The 14,093-nt window shown below is 42.3% G+C and overlaps 1 protein-coding gene across 1 annotated transcript in view; it reads left to right on the forward strand.

Moving 5' to 3' along the window:
• The first annotated feature begins 1,842 nt into the window (after window positions 1–1,842).
• Window positions 1,843–14,093, forward strand: part of LOC116663659 (myosin-IIIb-like) — a 37,622-nt gene continuing 25,371 nt past the window's right edge. Inside the window, exons 1-4 of the mRNA XM_032479660.1 lie at window positions 1,843–1,893; window positions 4,243–4,329; window positions 8,224–8,407; window positions 9,138–9,272. Of these exons, the coding sequence (XP_032335551.1) occupies window positions 8,261–8,407; window positions 9,138–9,272 (282 nt within the window). The 5' untranslated portion in view covers window positions 1,843–1,893; window positions 4,243–4,329; window positions 8,224–8,260. The remainder of the gene's footprint in view (window positions 1,894–4,242; window positions 4,330–8,223; window positions 8,408–9,137; window positions 9,273–14,093) is intronic.

The raw sequence follows: 14,093 nt of genomic DNA on the forward strand, positions 1-14,093 counted from the left end.
TTCTCATTTTGTTTTGGGGTGTGTGTGTGTGTGCGCGTGTGCATGTGCGTGTGCGTGTGTCCCCTCTATACCTGAAAAATTCTCTCTGCCTAGATATTCAGTAATTTTACCAAGAATCTTCTGTGTGGGCTGTTCACTTTGCCCTCAGATATATGGGTGTTGGACAGTAGGGGCAATCATGCTTGATGGGATTTGACTTTGCTCTCCTTTCCAAAATATTGTTTAAAATGCTGTGCTAGCATTATTCCACTTGGCAGGAGACATATTTTCCTGCATACCTTTGGAAGTTTAACTTGTTTTAGAATAGAGCCTGATTGTTTCTTTTACTTCTTTTAATGACCCACGAAGCCTAGTTTTGAGCATATGCAAACAGATTCTTAATAAATTCTTACTGAATATGTAAGTGATGAGCCTGAACTCATTTCCCTGTTGCTGATTCACCCTCTCTGTCTACTTCTCTCTAAATATGGAGGGTTATTGAGGTTTCTCACAATTTTGTCCAATCTCTGTCTCCAATATTTACCACACTTCCAGGAGAAGAGAGAGAGCTGGGCTGAGAACAAGCAGTGATTCCTGGGATCTTCCATCTCTCACTTTCCCCAGATGCTATTTCAAAGATGATGGCATGAAATTATATACCTTCTTTTGTTTGATTAATGCTTGTACTTTTTTTTGTTTTGTTTGCTGGATTTCAATATTTTTGCTGTTAACAATGTACATTCACTTAGTTTTAGGGAAGCTTGATACCTGACTTCACCCTTCTATCTCACCCCAGAAGTCAGAAAGGTTTTTAATTTGTTTGTTTGTTTGTTTGTCTTAATGGAGGTCCTGGGGATTGAATCCAGAGCCTCATGCATGTTAAGCACATGCTGTACCACTGAGTTGTTACCTATCCCCCCACAAAAGTTTTTTAAACAAGTTTAGAACCTGAAAAGCAGAGCTAAGTTTCTTATTCTTCCTCATATTTCTTGTAGAACCTAGTCCAGAGCTTGCATACAATTGGCATTTAATAACTATTTAGTGCACAAATAATAAACTTTATGGTAGTTTGGTCTAATTTATGGCCTATTGTTGGAAGAAGAGGAGATGATGTACAGTCACCTTGGAGTCACTAAGTCTAGTTTTGATTAATCCAAGGAGGTGATGGGCAAAGCACCAGGACAGAGCAGTGGGACGTGGAGGAAATGGCCACACTTCACGGTGGGGATGCTTAGTGCTCACTTCAGTGCCAGAAGCACAGAGCTCATCTATTTGCTCTTGGCCCCTTCTGGTATATCAGCTCTTAGGGCCTCCAAAAAGACACAGGTGAATGAGCAGGGAATTTATCAGGAGTGCCTTTCTTCTGTAGATTTGTTTTTTCCCTTTTCACTAAACACATCAGTTTTAAGGACACCATGTGAAATTTGTTCCTTTTATTGTCAAAGCCAAGGCTCACCTTGAACTGTTCTTCATTTTTTTCGCTCTAGGCTTTCACTGACCACCCACCCAGCTAGTTAGTGAATGTTTTTCTGTTCTTTATGTGACACTGTGTTTAGCCTTGGGCAGATCCAGCCTCATGACATTGGGCAGTTTCTTTTTCAGGTACCAGATGAAAAAGATTACAGGTCTCTGTGGTGATGAGTCTCTTTGTTCATTTCAGTGTCTGTGTATTGATATTCTTACTCTTTTTCTCCTTCAGGAAGAAGGAACAGAAGTTGCAGGGGCAGAAGAAGGCAAGGTCGCCTTCTTCTGCCTATTGATTTTCCTGTGCCATTCAGCGGTTCATTAGTTTCTCCTAACTACAGTTCTGCGTTTAGTGGCAGTTTGGGCCAGGACATCAGCCACCAAGGGGGACTGATTGTGCTTCAGTCACCTAGAGGTGGATTGGGAAGGTGACTTTCTGACAATACAAGTGTAGGTACTTTAGAATCAAATGCCAGGGTGTTTTTTTTGGTTGTTTTCGGCCTTATATTAGTGGTTTACGATTTCCTACATGAGTAAAGTACTAGCCCATGTGAGACTTTGAGACTTTCTTAGAATATCATCCAGCCTGGTGGTGGGAAAATGATTCGGGGAGGGGTGGGATTGACCAGGTATATGAATGCCAGGATGTGCACTGACGTATATTAATTACACAGAGTTTTTAAAAACTTTTTAATAACTTCTGTAATAGGAAATTTTAAAACATACAAAAGTAAACAGAACATAATATGAACCCCCATGTACTTAGCTTCAATAAGAATCCTCTATGGTCAATCTTGTGTCATGTTATGCCCCTTACTTTTTCCACTCATATTTTTCCAGACAGTGTGCTGTTGCACCGGTAAATATTTCAGGATGTATTGTTAAAAGATGAGGACTAAAAATACAATCACAAATACAATTATTGCAACTAAAACATAACTTCTTTAATATCAAATAGTCAGTGTTCTAATTATCTCATAACTTATTTTTTTAGCTTTTCTGTGAATCCAGACTTCATTTCATATTTGGTGTGTATCTGAAGCCTCTTTTAATCCAGGTTACCCTTTCAACTTATTTATTTTTATTAAAATTTTTTTTTTTTGAAGAAGTTGGGTCATTTGTCTTTGAGAGTTTCTTCATTGGTCTGGATTTTGTGTATTGTGCACCCACGGTGTTGTCTAGCATGTTGCTCTGACCTGTGTCATTCCTATAAATTGGTAATCTAGAAGCTTGGTCAGATTCAGGTTTAAGTTTTTTGGTGTCACTTTTTCTTAGGTAGTGGTGTGTTTTTCCATCAGGATTCATAATGCCTAACTTCCTTTTTGTGATGCTAGAAATGTCTGGAATCAAAATCTGTATGATGTAATGTTTGGCAAAACCTAGCCATGGACTATTTCAGCTTATTTTTAAAAGTATGTCCTCTGCTGATAACTGAAACCAAAACTCCTAAGGATGTCTACAGGCATCCAATCTTGATAAGATAAAGCAGCAGATGTGCTTTTAGTTTACAGCCATACGTGAAACTCCTCACTGCAGTGTGAAGTGTAACCTGGCAAGTTGACCCTCTCTTGTGGTGCGAGGGCTCTGGAGCTGAGCTGTTCTCTGGTGGAGTAGGACCTGCCCTTGCTGTTAGTTGCAAACAGGGGTCATGTTCAGTCCATTTGTACTTATCAGCAGAAAGAATATTATTGACAGCCTGCTTTCTCAGCTGCCATAAAGAGATGCAGCCTCTGACTCTAGGAGTTTGCCTTTTAAAGACAAAACAAAGCAAAACAAAACAAAAAAATAGACTATTGTTCTTAACTTCCAAGGGTCTCTGTTACCACAAGGATAAAGTCTCTTATTAAATATCTATCTGCCTGTCTATCTATTTAGTGGCCTAAGTAATGAAAAGTTTGAGTATTTCCTAGATATTTGATTAATAATGATATGTAGGCAAAGATAGGAAAATATTCCTTTAATACCTTTACTCTTACCTGCTGAATGGAGGTGAGGTATCTTTCCTAGGTGATGTCCTCTTTGCCTTGCTAATAGCTGTTCCCAGTAGTGGAAGGGTTTGGATGCAGCAGGAAGATGGGGGACAGCAGAATCTTGCTCTGAGAGGGTAGATCAGATATCCGTTTGTGGCACTGACTTATACTTAATACTACTATATGCAGAGTCAGAGTATTCATCAAGTCTTCACTCTAGAGCAGCTTCACACACAAACATGTCCAGGCCCATGTCAGCATTGGGTTGTAAACTGCACGAGCTTCCCCTATGCTGACAAGTGCCATCACTCACCTCTTCCCAGATAGATTCATCCTCTTTGTTTTTCAGTGAGAGTAGCCTGTGAAACCTGAGTTTTCTAGCCTTCCCAGGTTACCCTATCATTTCAGGTCCAAATAAAGGACAGAGGCCCCATCTGTCTCTGAGGGGATTTCTGAGGGTTCTAGAGTCCTGAGGTCCCAGGTGCTTCCCTTTCACTCCAAACTGCTCCTGGCCCTACTTTGGTCAACTCTGGCTAGTTCCATGGGGCCCCAGCCCTGTCATGCCCCAAACACACACAAACATAGGCAGAAGTGCAGTCTCCCCTCAGGGTTAATGTTCTGGCCAAGAGCGGCTTTTCAGCTGGCAGAAGGGCTGCTCCAGCTGCCTCCCCTGAGCAGATTAGCACCACCTTCATAGGGCTGACTGTTTAATCAATCATCAGAGAGTTTATAGAGTCACGTATTGATTTTAAAGAGAGAAGACTGGCAACCTGATTAATGTGCACCTGTTCTGTTACACCTTTATTTAACCTTGTCTCTGAATGCCCAGGTCGACGTGATGGGCATGGCGGAGGAACCTGACTGGTCTGCCTACCGCTCACTCACTATTGGTGCCGACTGTAGATGAATCCCTCTGGTGAGTTGTTCCTGTTTTGCAGGGATTGCTGTCCATTAGATCTGTGAGGCATGTAGCCTCCATGTGTTTGAGGGTATTTCCCCCGCATACCTTGTCAATAGTTGGTGTAGCTGGTCAGAAATAACCATTGTTAACTAGCTGACTCCCTTCATTCTATTCTGTGGAGCAAAGGTCCTGGGCCTAGGGAGGCCTGGATTCCCATGCCTGTCCTGCCTCTAAACAGGTGGGTCACCAGTCTTGGATTCAGTTTCTTCATCTGTAAGTTGAGAGTCTGTTGGCTTTCTAGGACTTCCACAGGCTAGGGAGCTTAAACAGCAGAAGTGTGTTTTCTCACAGTTCTGGAGGCCGGAAGTCCAAGGTCAAGGTGTCAGTGGGATTGATTTCTTCTGAGGTCTCCCTCCTTGGCTTGCAGATGACCGCCTTCCCCCTGTCTTCATGTAGTCTTTCCTCTGTGCATGTCTGTGCCCTGATCTCATCTTGTAAGGACACCAGTCATGTGGATTAGCTCCCCCTGCCTTGTAACCTCATTTTACCTGAATCACCTCTTTAAAGGTCTTGTCTCCAAATGCAGTCACATTCCAAGGTACTGGAGGTTAGGACTTCACCATATGAATTGGGGAGGATACAGACCATCCCATAGCAGGGGGTGAGGTGCCGTTGGTGCAGGGTGCTCAATCAATGGTTTTCTAATGCTCTGAGGAGACCCCTGAGACTCGAGTGACCAACTGTCTTGGTTTGCCCAGTTCTGAGAGGTGTCCCAGGACACGGACTTCCAGTGCTAACCTGAGGCAGCCCCAGGCAGACTGGAGTGGTTGGTCACCCCGTTGGTCTCCTGAAGGAGGCACAGGACAGGCACTTGGTTCCCCAGCCCGCCTCAGCCGGAGCTGTACTGCTTCTCTCAGTTTGTCCATCAGCATTCTAAATGAGATTTCATTTCACAGAAGGATGTTGTGGCCAAAAATAATTAGCAAACCACTTGATTCGATGGCCTCTGCAGTCTTTTCCCGCTGCCACATTCCCTGATTTAATTTCACTTGCACACACACACCAAATTCCAGCCACTGGTCTGAAGCACGTTACTGATTGGAGAAAAACGAATTTGGTTCTTGTTTGGTGTGTGGCTCAGGGTGAAATAAAACAGCAGGAAGCTCTGTCAAGCCTTGCCTGTTCTGAAGCCCAACTTGGTGCTGGGCCCTTGTGATGGCAGATGACACTCGCTGAGTGCTCACTGTGCCCACTTTATTCTATCATCATCCCCTCATCCTCACATAGTGACTCTGTGAAGTAGGATGCAGCAGCACCATGATGGGGCGCAAAGAGATGAGGCTACTCTCAGAGCTGGTCTGGGCGGGGCCTGGGTTTTGCAGGCAATTTGACTTGAGCGCCTCTGTGTCAAGGCACTGAGCCCAGATGCAAGTGTCCCTTCTGGTGGGGCCACAGGGACCGTCTATGTAGGCTGATGGGCCCGGTTCTTCCCTCTAGAAAGCACATCTCACTCCCCTCTGTATCCCTTCTTGTCTGGCCTTGACCAGCACCCCTAGCCAGTCCGCTTTCTGCTCTTGTAGAAGCTGAGCCTAGAGGAGTTCTCAAAGTGTTGAGGGGTTTTGGTGACCTTGCAATAAAGGACACTGAAACATATGGTGCCAAAATTATTCCCTTGCTAATTCTCTTTTATGTCTTCTGATGATGTTAGGGAAAAGTTTGTGCTAGTCTTTTTAAAATAAATTTTTTATTGAAGTGTAGTTGATTAACAATCTTAGTTTCAGATACATAGCAAAGAGATTCAGTTATACATATACATATATATATATATATATATATATATATATATATATATATGTATTTTCAGATTTTTTCCATTATATGTTATTACAAGAAATTGAATACAGTTCCCTATGTTATGTACAGTAGGACCTTGTTGTTTATCTATTTTGTATATAGTAATGTGTGTCTATTAATTCCCCAACCCCTAATTTATCCCTCCCCACCCTTTCCCCTTTGGTAACCATAGTTTGTTTTCTATGTCTGTGAATCTGGTTTGTAAATAGAATTTTTATCTTTTTTTTTTTTTTTTTAGATTCTAGTCTAGAGATTTAGATTTGCTAGTCTTTAATTCCACCCTGTCACTCCATGATCTTCCTTTCTCCAACAGAACAGAGGGCAACAGCATCTGGCTGGACTTGGACAACTATTGTTTTTAGCATAATCATCTTTTTTCAATAATTTTGATATATGGCAAATGATTTAGGGAAGGGATATAAAGTGCCTTTAAAGGACATTTGTTTGTATGCAAAAGCAAGTAATATACATGTAGTTAGTAACTAATAGTGCAGGTAATGTACACGTGTGGCAAAAATTGTGAAACACCTGGTGAGAAAGATTGATTTTGTGAAACGCTGGCCAGGAGGAAAGGTTTGTTTGTTCCAATCTTGAAATAGTGGTTGAAAGGCAGGAGGTGTGTGTCCAGTTGACCATTTATGGTCAGTGTCTCAGCCCAGGGTGAGCCTGCACTGGTCTCTCGAGGTGCTGGTTGGAGGACCCTTAAGAGCATGGTACACCTGCCAGGTGAACCCTGGAAGGACAGATTCCCTTCCAGTATCAACTCCACAGCTATTGGGATTTTGTTTTGTTTTGTTTTGGTAATGGTTTTCAGTATCTTTGAAATGTTCCCATCAGAAAGAGTAAGGATAAAAAGTAGATTTTTGTTCCAAGTCAGAAGGCTGTGTCTTGAGAGACTGCAGTCTAGAAGATAATTAGAATTAGAAGTATTAGAAGTACAAATTGGATTGCCCAGCGTGAGGCAGAAGTGCTCACCCTGGGCGGACACCCAGCCACGGTGTCAGGGTTGAATGCTGTGGCTCGTGCTGTTGGAGCCTGATGGCCCCTTCCCTGGGGTTAGAAGCAGACTGGGGTTGGGACCCTTCTAGCCTGGGAGCAACGGGGCTTTTTTGTGGGATCAGTCTCGGGTGACTTTGTTTGCCTATCAAGCTTGCTGCTGGTACTTAAAAGGTCTTAAACTCCACGGAGCTGTGTCCTTATTAAATCAAGTACTGCTAAGGCAGAGTGAGTTTGCAGCTTCTGGTTAACCACTCAGTGCGATTCCCACACTATGCTGTTGCTGTGTGGATGGGGCCTGGGCTTGACTAATCCTTGCAGGACCCAAGACCTGGATGGCAGTGGTTACTGTGCACTGACTGATGCCTGGTACGGGCACCAGATCCTTCTTCCTAACAGCCCAGACTTTGCACATAGAGGCTGGATACTGGATTCCAGTGACCATCAGGGAGGCCTGGTCTAGGTACTATAACCTGGGCACAAAGATCTTAGACCTATGGCTTTCAGCCATTTTCACTGGCAGCAAAAGCAGCCACCACTCAGCAACCTAGAGTGATGATTGTCTGGTCATGACTGGACCTCCTCTTTGGCCATTTTACTCCCTCCTGCAGTGTGAATATAATCTCTCCTTTTAGAATTGTGTTTTCAAAGATGTTTCAGAATCATGTCCGCCACCTCTCTGTCTTCTACCCTCATGTCTTAAGGAGGCTTCAAATCCCTTTTAAAAAAATCTAGTTAAAACAGAACAGGAAAAGAAAACAAAAGTATCACAGGGTTGTTGGTTAAGAAATAAATATATTTTTTCCCATTAAAAAAAATTGACATATAGTTGATTTACAATGTTGTGTTAGTTTCAGATGTACAGTAAAGAGATTCAGTTATACATATACATACACATATTCTTTCTCAGATTATTTTCTGTTATAGGTTATTACAAGATATTTAATATAGTTCTCTGTGCTATATGGTAGATTGAAAAAAAATATTCTTTTTTCAGAAGCCCACTGGTGCTAATAATCCTGTGATCTGCTGCACATAACAAACTCTTCTTCCCACCAGGAAACATCTGTATGGATTGTTTCATTACAACCCCACAATGCTTGGACTTGAGTCACTTCCAGATCCTACAGATACCTGGGAAATTATAGAGACCATAGGTAAAGGCACCTATGGCAAGGTCTACAAAGTAACTAACAAGAGAGATGGGAGCCTGGCTGCAGTAAAAATTCTAGATCCAATCAGTGTAAGTAATGGTTATAAATTATAACCACAATATAGTGTTTCATGCACACTGAGCTTTCAACTTCTTTCCTGGTTCTATGGATAATTTTCTAGGGATAATGAAACCTGACTTAAAATCTCAAAATGAGTTATACGTCCTCAGATCATCTGAATGAACGGACTCCATTTGGAGTTAAAACTGTCCTTGATTTTCCCTTTTTTGTCCATTTTACTATTGTTTTGGTTTTGGTCCCCTGGGCTCTTCAAAAGTTATTCTCTTGGAAAGAGTGATATATTTGGCTTATACAGAGGCTGGTCTCTCAATAAGTTACAAAGTCATCCAGACTTGTGGTATTCAGTCATCTTACCTTGGCATCCTATTTCAGAATACTGAACACCGAGGTTATAATGCTGTGCACTGTTTTGCACAGTGTGGTTATGTGCCCTATCCTGGTTGGGTCCCTTTGAGCTATTTCTCCATAATTGCTTTGCATATTCAGACATTTTTAAATTAAAAAAATCTTTATAATATTATTAAAATATGTAATGAAGATATTTTGTTGATATAATAGTTAGAAAGCTTTAGTTGGGCTCTAAATATCCAGTGTTAGGTTTTTTCAAGATATGTTAATGATGCCATTAAAATGCAGACTAAATATGCTTTATTAACTGGTTGCTTGATCATGATATCATACCTGTACCCTTCCCCACACATTATACCTAATCCAACATGCATTTTGTACCTTGTGTAGGATATGGATGAAGAGATTGAGGCAGAATACAACATTTTGCAGTTTCTTCCAAATCATCCCAACGTTGTAAAGTTTTATGGGATGTTTTACAAGGCGGATCACTGTGTGGGAGGACAGCTGTGGCTGGTCCTGGAGGTAAGAGGCTCCCATTGAGTAAACAGCAATTCAGACAGAGTGCCAAGGGCAAGCAGAGCCATTGTTGCCTAAATAGTAGAAGACACACATTTGGGGAGGTGGTCCCTCCTGCATGTCACAGGTACCTCACCAGATGTGGTGTCCTCCTCTGCAGTTCTTACAGGTAGTCTGTGTGCTGAGAATGTTCACATTTCTCTGCTTCAAAAGTTTAATAATCTTTTCTTCTAACAGAGAAATATAGTTGGAAATGTTATTTTCTACCCTAAGCTGGAAACATTTCATAGAAAACATGTTCCAATTGATTGGAACATGTTTTCTAAAACTGTTAACCCAAGGTTTTCTCGTTTGCCAAGTTTGAATCAGCCCATTTATGTTCACTAATCATCATCTTAGGTTGGATTCCCTGAAAACAGACTCTAAGAATTGTGTATGGCAGGGTATTGGAGGGCTCCTGCAGGAGCTAGACCTGGAAGGACGTGAGGAAGGTGGGATTAGGGAAGGGAGACACTGAACAGCAGTGTGGTTGCCACAGAGGTCTCAGCCTGTCCTCAGGGAGACAAAGGCCTGGGATGCTCTTGCAGGGTTCTCCTGGATTTTATCTCTGCATCAGATGGTCACTGACTGCATGCCACCCTGGGAGGGGGTGTGGCCTTGGGGGAGGCAGTTCCCTGTAGCTGGGCACAATTCCTGGTGAGAGGTGCCACTGGGACCTGGGAACAGGGAGCAGCTGATATTCCTGGCAGCATGTGCTCTGAAGGGAGCACCACTGTATCCACTGTAGTATTGCTTTTCTTCTCCCTTGTTAATGGGTATGATGCAGAAGAGTCTGTTCCTTACAAGTCCAGTTCCTCCATGGGCCTAAAATGGCAAAGACACAATGACAACATATGAAATCAGTATTTTTGGACAGCTCTGTTATATTGCCTCATGCTCACTAGGCCCACCCTGTTCTGCTCTGGACTCCACCCCTCTGTGGCAGCATATGCCTCCATGCCTGAGGTCACACATGTGATCCAGGAGCCCAGGGACATATGTGAAAGCTTTAAGAGAGAAGCAACAAAGGAGAGGCCAGCCCTCGATTCACCCACCATCTGGGGTCTCTTGTCAAAACCTTCCACCTGGCTCTGGGAGGGCCTGAGCATGAGACAATGTATACTGGCTGCCGTAGCAACCATGTATGGGGGAATTCATTTATTCTGTTCCAGTGGGATAATCTGCAGGGAACCTGTCTTGAACTTTTCTGTCACATCAATTGCCTTCCTCAGAATATAAAGATTTAAGGGGTTTTGGTTTTCAGAAACCATCTTTGTCTGTTTAGTTGGCTGTTAAGTCATGTAACACATTCTCAAAGTATCATCTTTTGGATTTTATTATTTCCTACCCCTCCCTGAGAATATTACAGATTTTACCCTGCCATTGAAGCTCTAGAATAACATTAGTTTTTTGAATGCTGATTTTTATGAGACATGGAAAGTGTCGTTTCCAGGGTCTCTGATTATATTCTTCTTAAGCTGTGTAAGATCTCTGTGTTTTAAACCTCATTATGATTTGATAATGTTAAGTACAGTGACCAAGAAGTCTTAGTTTCTTTTCATTTTACCCCCTGACTCAAAAAGACTCTGCATTCAGACATAGAAAACTGGAACTTCCAGGAATTTTCCAAGGTCAAAAAAGGGGTCTTCCCTTCCTCCATGTCACCAGGTGGGCCGATGGGCTGCTCAGATCTGTGATCACCTTGAGAATAAATGCTCTTCCTGAGGAGGAGTGACCAGATATAAGCCCAGAAAGGGCCACACCTGGCCTTGAAAGATGAGAAGGAAGCCAGAACTATGAGCTGAGCCTTGTACAGATGCTTCCCTGCAGACTATCCTTGCTTTTCAGGGTGACGACGTGCAGATAATGAGGTTGCTCTGGCACACTGAATTATTCATACCTCAGCAATACAATATGCTGCTATTATACCTTATGCAGGTTGTGTTGGCCCATGCCAGAGTTGATGGCATGGAGAACCAAGTGTTCTCAGTCTCTTCTGTCCCGGAGTGGTCTGTTCTTGCCAGGCTGCTGGGGATTAGGTTTTGTTCAGTGCCTCCAATATGCTTATAGATACAGGGATTCCTGGGCTCCTAGAGGTGACCAGAACCTTGGCCTTCCTTCAGGTCACTCTCCTAGTGTCCAGTTGATGAAAGGAGACCCAGAGAAGGAGTGACATGCCTATGGTCACATAATGAGTTCCATGGCAGAATTGGAGGAAAACCACACTTCAGCATTTTTCTCCCATCATGTGCTATTGCTGTCAGTGGCACTGCCTTTGGAGTCTGGGGAACATTGGACCTCTGGTTGGGATGGCAGTAGTTCTGTTGCCAGTGACTAGGTTCTTTTCCTGCCCCAGAAAGAATTCAGAGACAAGACGTGGAAGTTAAAAAAGTAAAGTGAGGATTTATTAAGGGATAGATAGAACACTTTCAAGGGGAGAGCAGGCAGACTCTCATGAGGGACTGCCCTGAGTTTCTTTGGCAAGTTGTTTACATAGAGTGTAAAAAATGAATGAGCAGAATATTCATTGGGGAGGGAAGGGTTTGGGGTCATATTCCCTGATTTTCATCCCAACTCCACCTTTCCAAAGGGAGGAGGGATTTTTGTCCGTATTTAGCCTGGATCGAAAGTGTCATGGCGTCGTTGCATGATGGATACTTCTAATCTGCAAGGCTAATTTTATTGAAATGAGGGCATAATAAGCAAAATGTTACGTTCAGACACTGGAGATTCCTGCCTTTTGCCCCCTTTCTTTTTTGGCCACTTTCCAGGCCACTTGCCACCTCAAAATGGCTGCTTATGAGCCCAGAGGTTCCTGCTTTTCTTTCTTTACTCAGGGGCTCTTCTTGTTTACATGATGTATGGTTTCCTGCATTTGGCTCTTGCGCCTCCTGTTTGCCCAATTCCTGCCATTTGGCCTGCGTCTCCCTTTCTCTGCTCATATCTAGCTATCTGCCTGCTCTAACAGTTTCTGATCACACATACACACACACCTCCAACACATGCAGAGCAGATGATGACAGTCCTTGGTCATAGCACCTTGACCATGTTGCTCCATCTGCAACCTTTTTTAAGAGTGCCTTAGGAGACTTGCACAATAAAACTATGATCCATTTAATACTGTCCCCCTCATCCTGTGTGTTGAGATTAAATTTATGTTGCCTTTGGTCTTTCCTTGTCAAATACGATGAAAGGACCAGTGAGAAGCTATTCCACAGAGTAATTCTAGAGGATAGAAAAATGTTATCAATAACCCTCTTAAATCACTACAACTCTGAAAACAAAAGCAAATAAATATGTCATTTCTGAAATTAATTACTAATTTTTAGCAGAAAGCAAGGCAAAGCTTTCTTTCATGACAGATACCTACTATATGAGAAAGATGTGGAGAGACAACACTCATACATAATAATATTTTGGAAAATTTGTGAATAAATTTTATTCTAAGTTAATATTAAATCTGAAAAATCTGTAAGTCCTATCGTCTCTTACCTAAATGAAATATAATAAGATATAAGACCTTTAAGAAAAGCACAGTACTCAGAAAAAATGCCTAGTATGTGCTAAGACATGAAATACGTTTTTCCTTTTTTCCTTTTAATATGAAACCTTCAGTATGTAAATACTGTTCATTTCAACATGAATCATCACATGTTCAAATGAAAAGAATTGGTTTAGGGTTTAGAGTGTTAATAAATAAGAATGTAAAGTAAAAACAAAAAAACAAAGGAACAGTCCTTATATTTTAAAACCAGATAAAAGAATCATTTTTTAAATCTGTTTTTCCCCCCAGAGATCTGTGTATAAGTTCAGTATCTAGAAGCCAGAGGGGGAAAAAGATACTTCTGTTCAGCTTTTGCATTTTACTTAAGGCTCTAAAAAGTCTAGTCTAGGCCCCAATATCATTGCAAGTTAACACTTTAAACCATTTTCACCCATCGATAATGTGGCATGAATCAAGTGAATCATATTAGCAAAGCAGGGTCACAGCGGCACTGTGATGGTCTGGAGCGTAGCCCTGGGCAGTTCTCATTGGTCAGAGAGGGTTGGAAGATACTGGAGCACTGAATGCTGCTGACGCAGATGGCAGGTTCCGGCAGGGTTCTAAAATGAGAGTCACTGGCATGCTGGGGGCCCAGAGGAATGTGCAGAACACTTGGGAGTGGAGAAGGGAGGAAATTGAAATGCAGCTGAATTGCATGCTATATCCGTGTGCTGTACGTGCTCAGCAAAAGCAAGAGTGAGAAGCCAAGGCATGGGAGTGATTCTACCCACCCACCATTCTATGCATGCGCCCTGGAGAGAGCCTGAAATGGGAGGTGGAAGTCTTGGGCCCTCCTCCCTCTACTAGTGTGAGCGTCTTCCCAACCTGCCACCCAACCTTCCAGAGATTTTTACCTGCTATCAGTAAAATAAACACAATCTATCTCAATAGTGTGGAGGAAAAATCATGTTTTGGCCTGAGAGGTGAGCAGTGTCCAATGTGGTCCTCTCTAAGGCATCTTCTAGAGTAATTTTGACGATCCTTGACTTTTTGCTTTATGCCCTCTGTAGAACCTAACATCCTTGAGAGATAAAGTGCACTGAACAAAAGGGACTGAAAAATTCTTAATTCTGCCCTCTGACTAGGGCAAATCAACATGCCAGTACAGTATCTACTTGAAAGTTGGAGCTTTGACTAGAATAAAGCTCTGATGATTGTGTTGCATGGGCCATTCTTTAATAACATGGAGGAAAGTTGATGGCTTATTGAGCAAGGAACATTTTATTGCTTGAAATTATGACCAT

Source organism: Camelus ferus, chromosome 5 (assembly GCF_009834535.1).
Source record: "Camelus ferus isolate YT-003-E chromosome 5, BCGSAC_Cfer_1.0, whole genome shotgun sequence".
Taxonomy (NCBI): Eukaryota; Metazoa; Chordata; class Mammalia; order Artiodactyla; family Camelidae; genus Camelus; species Camelus ferus.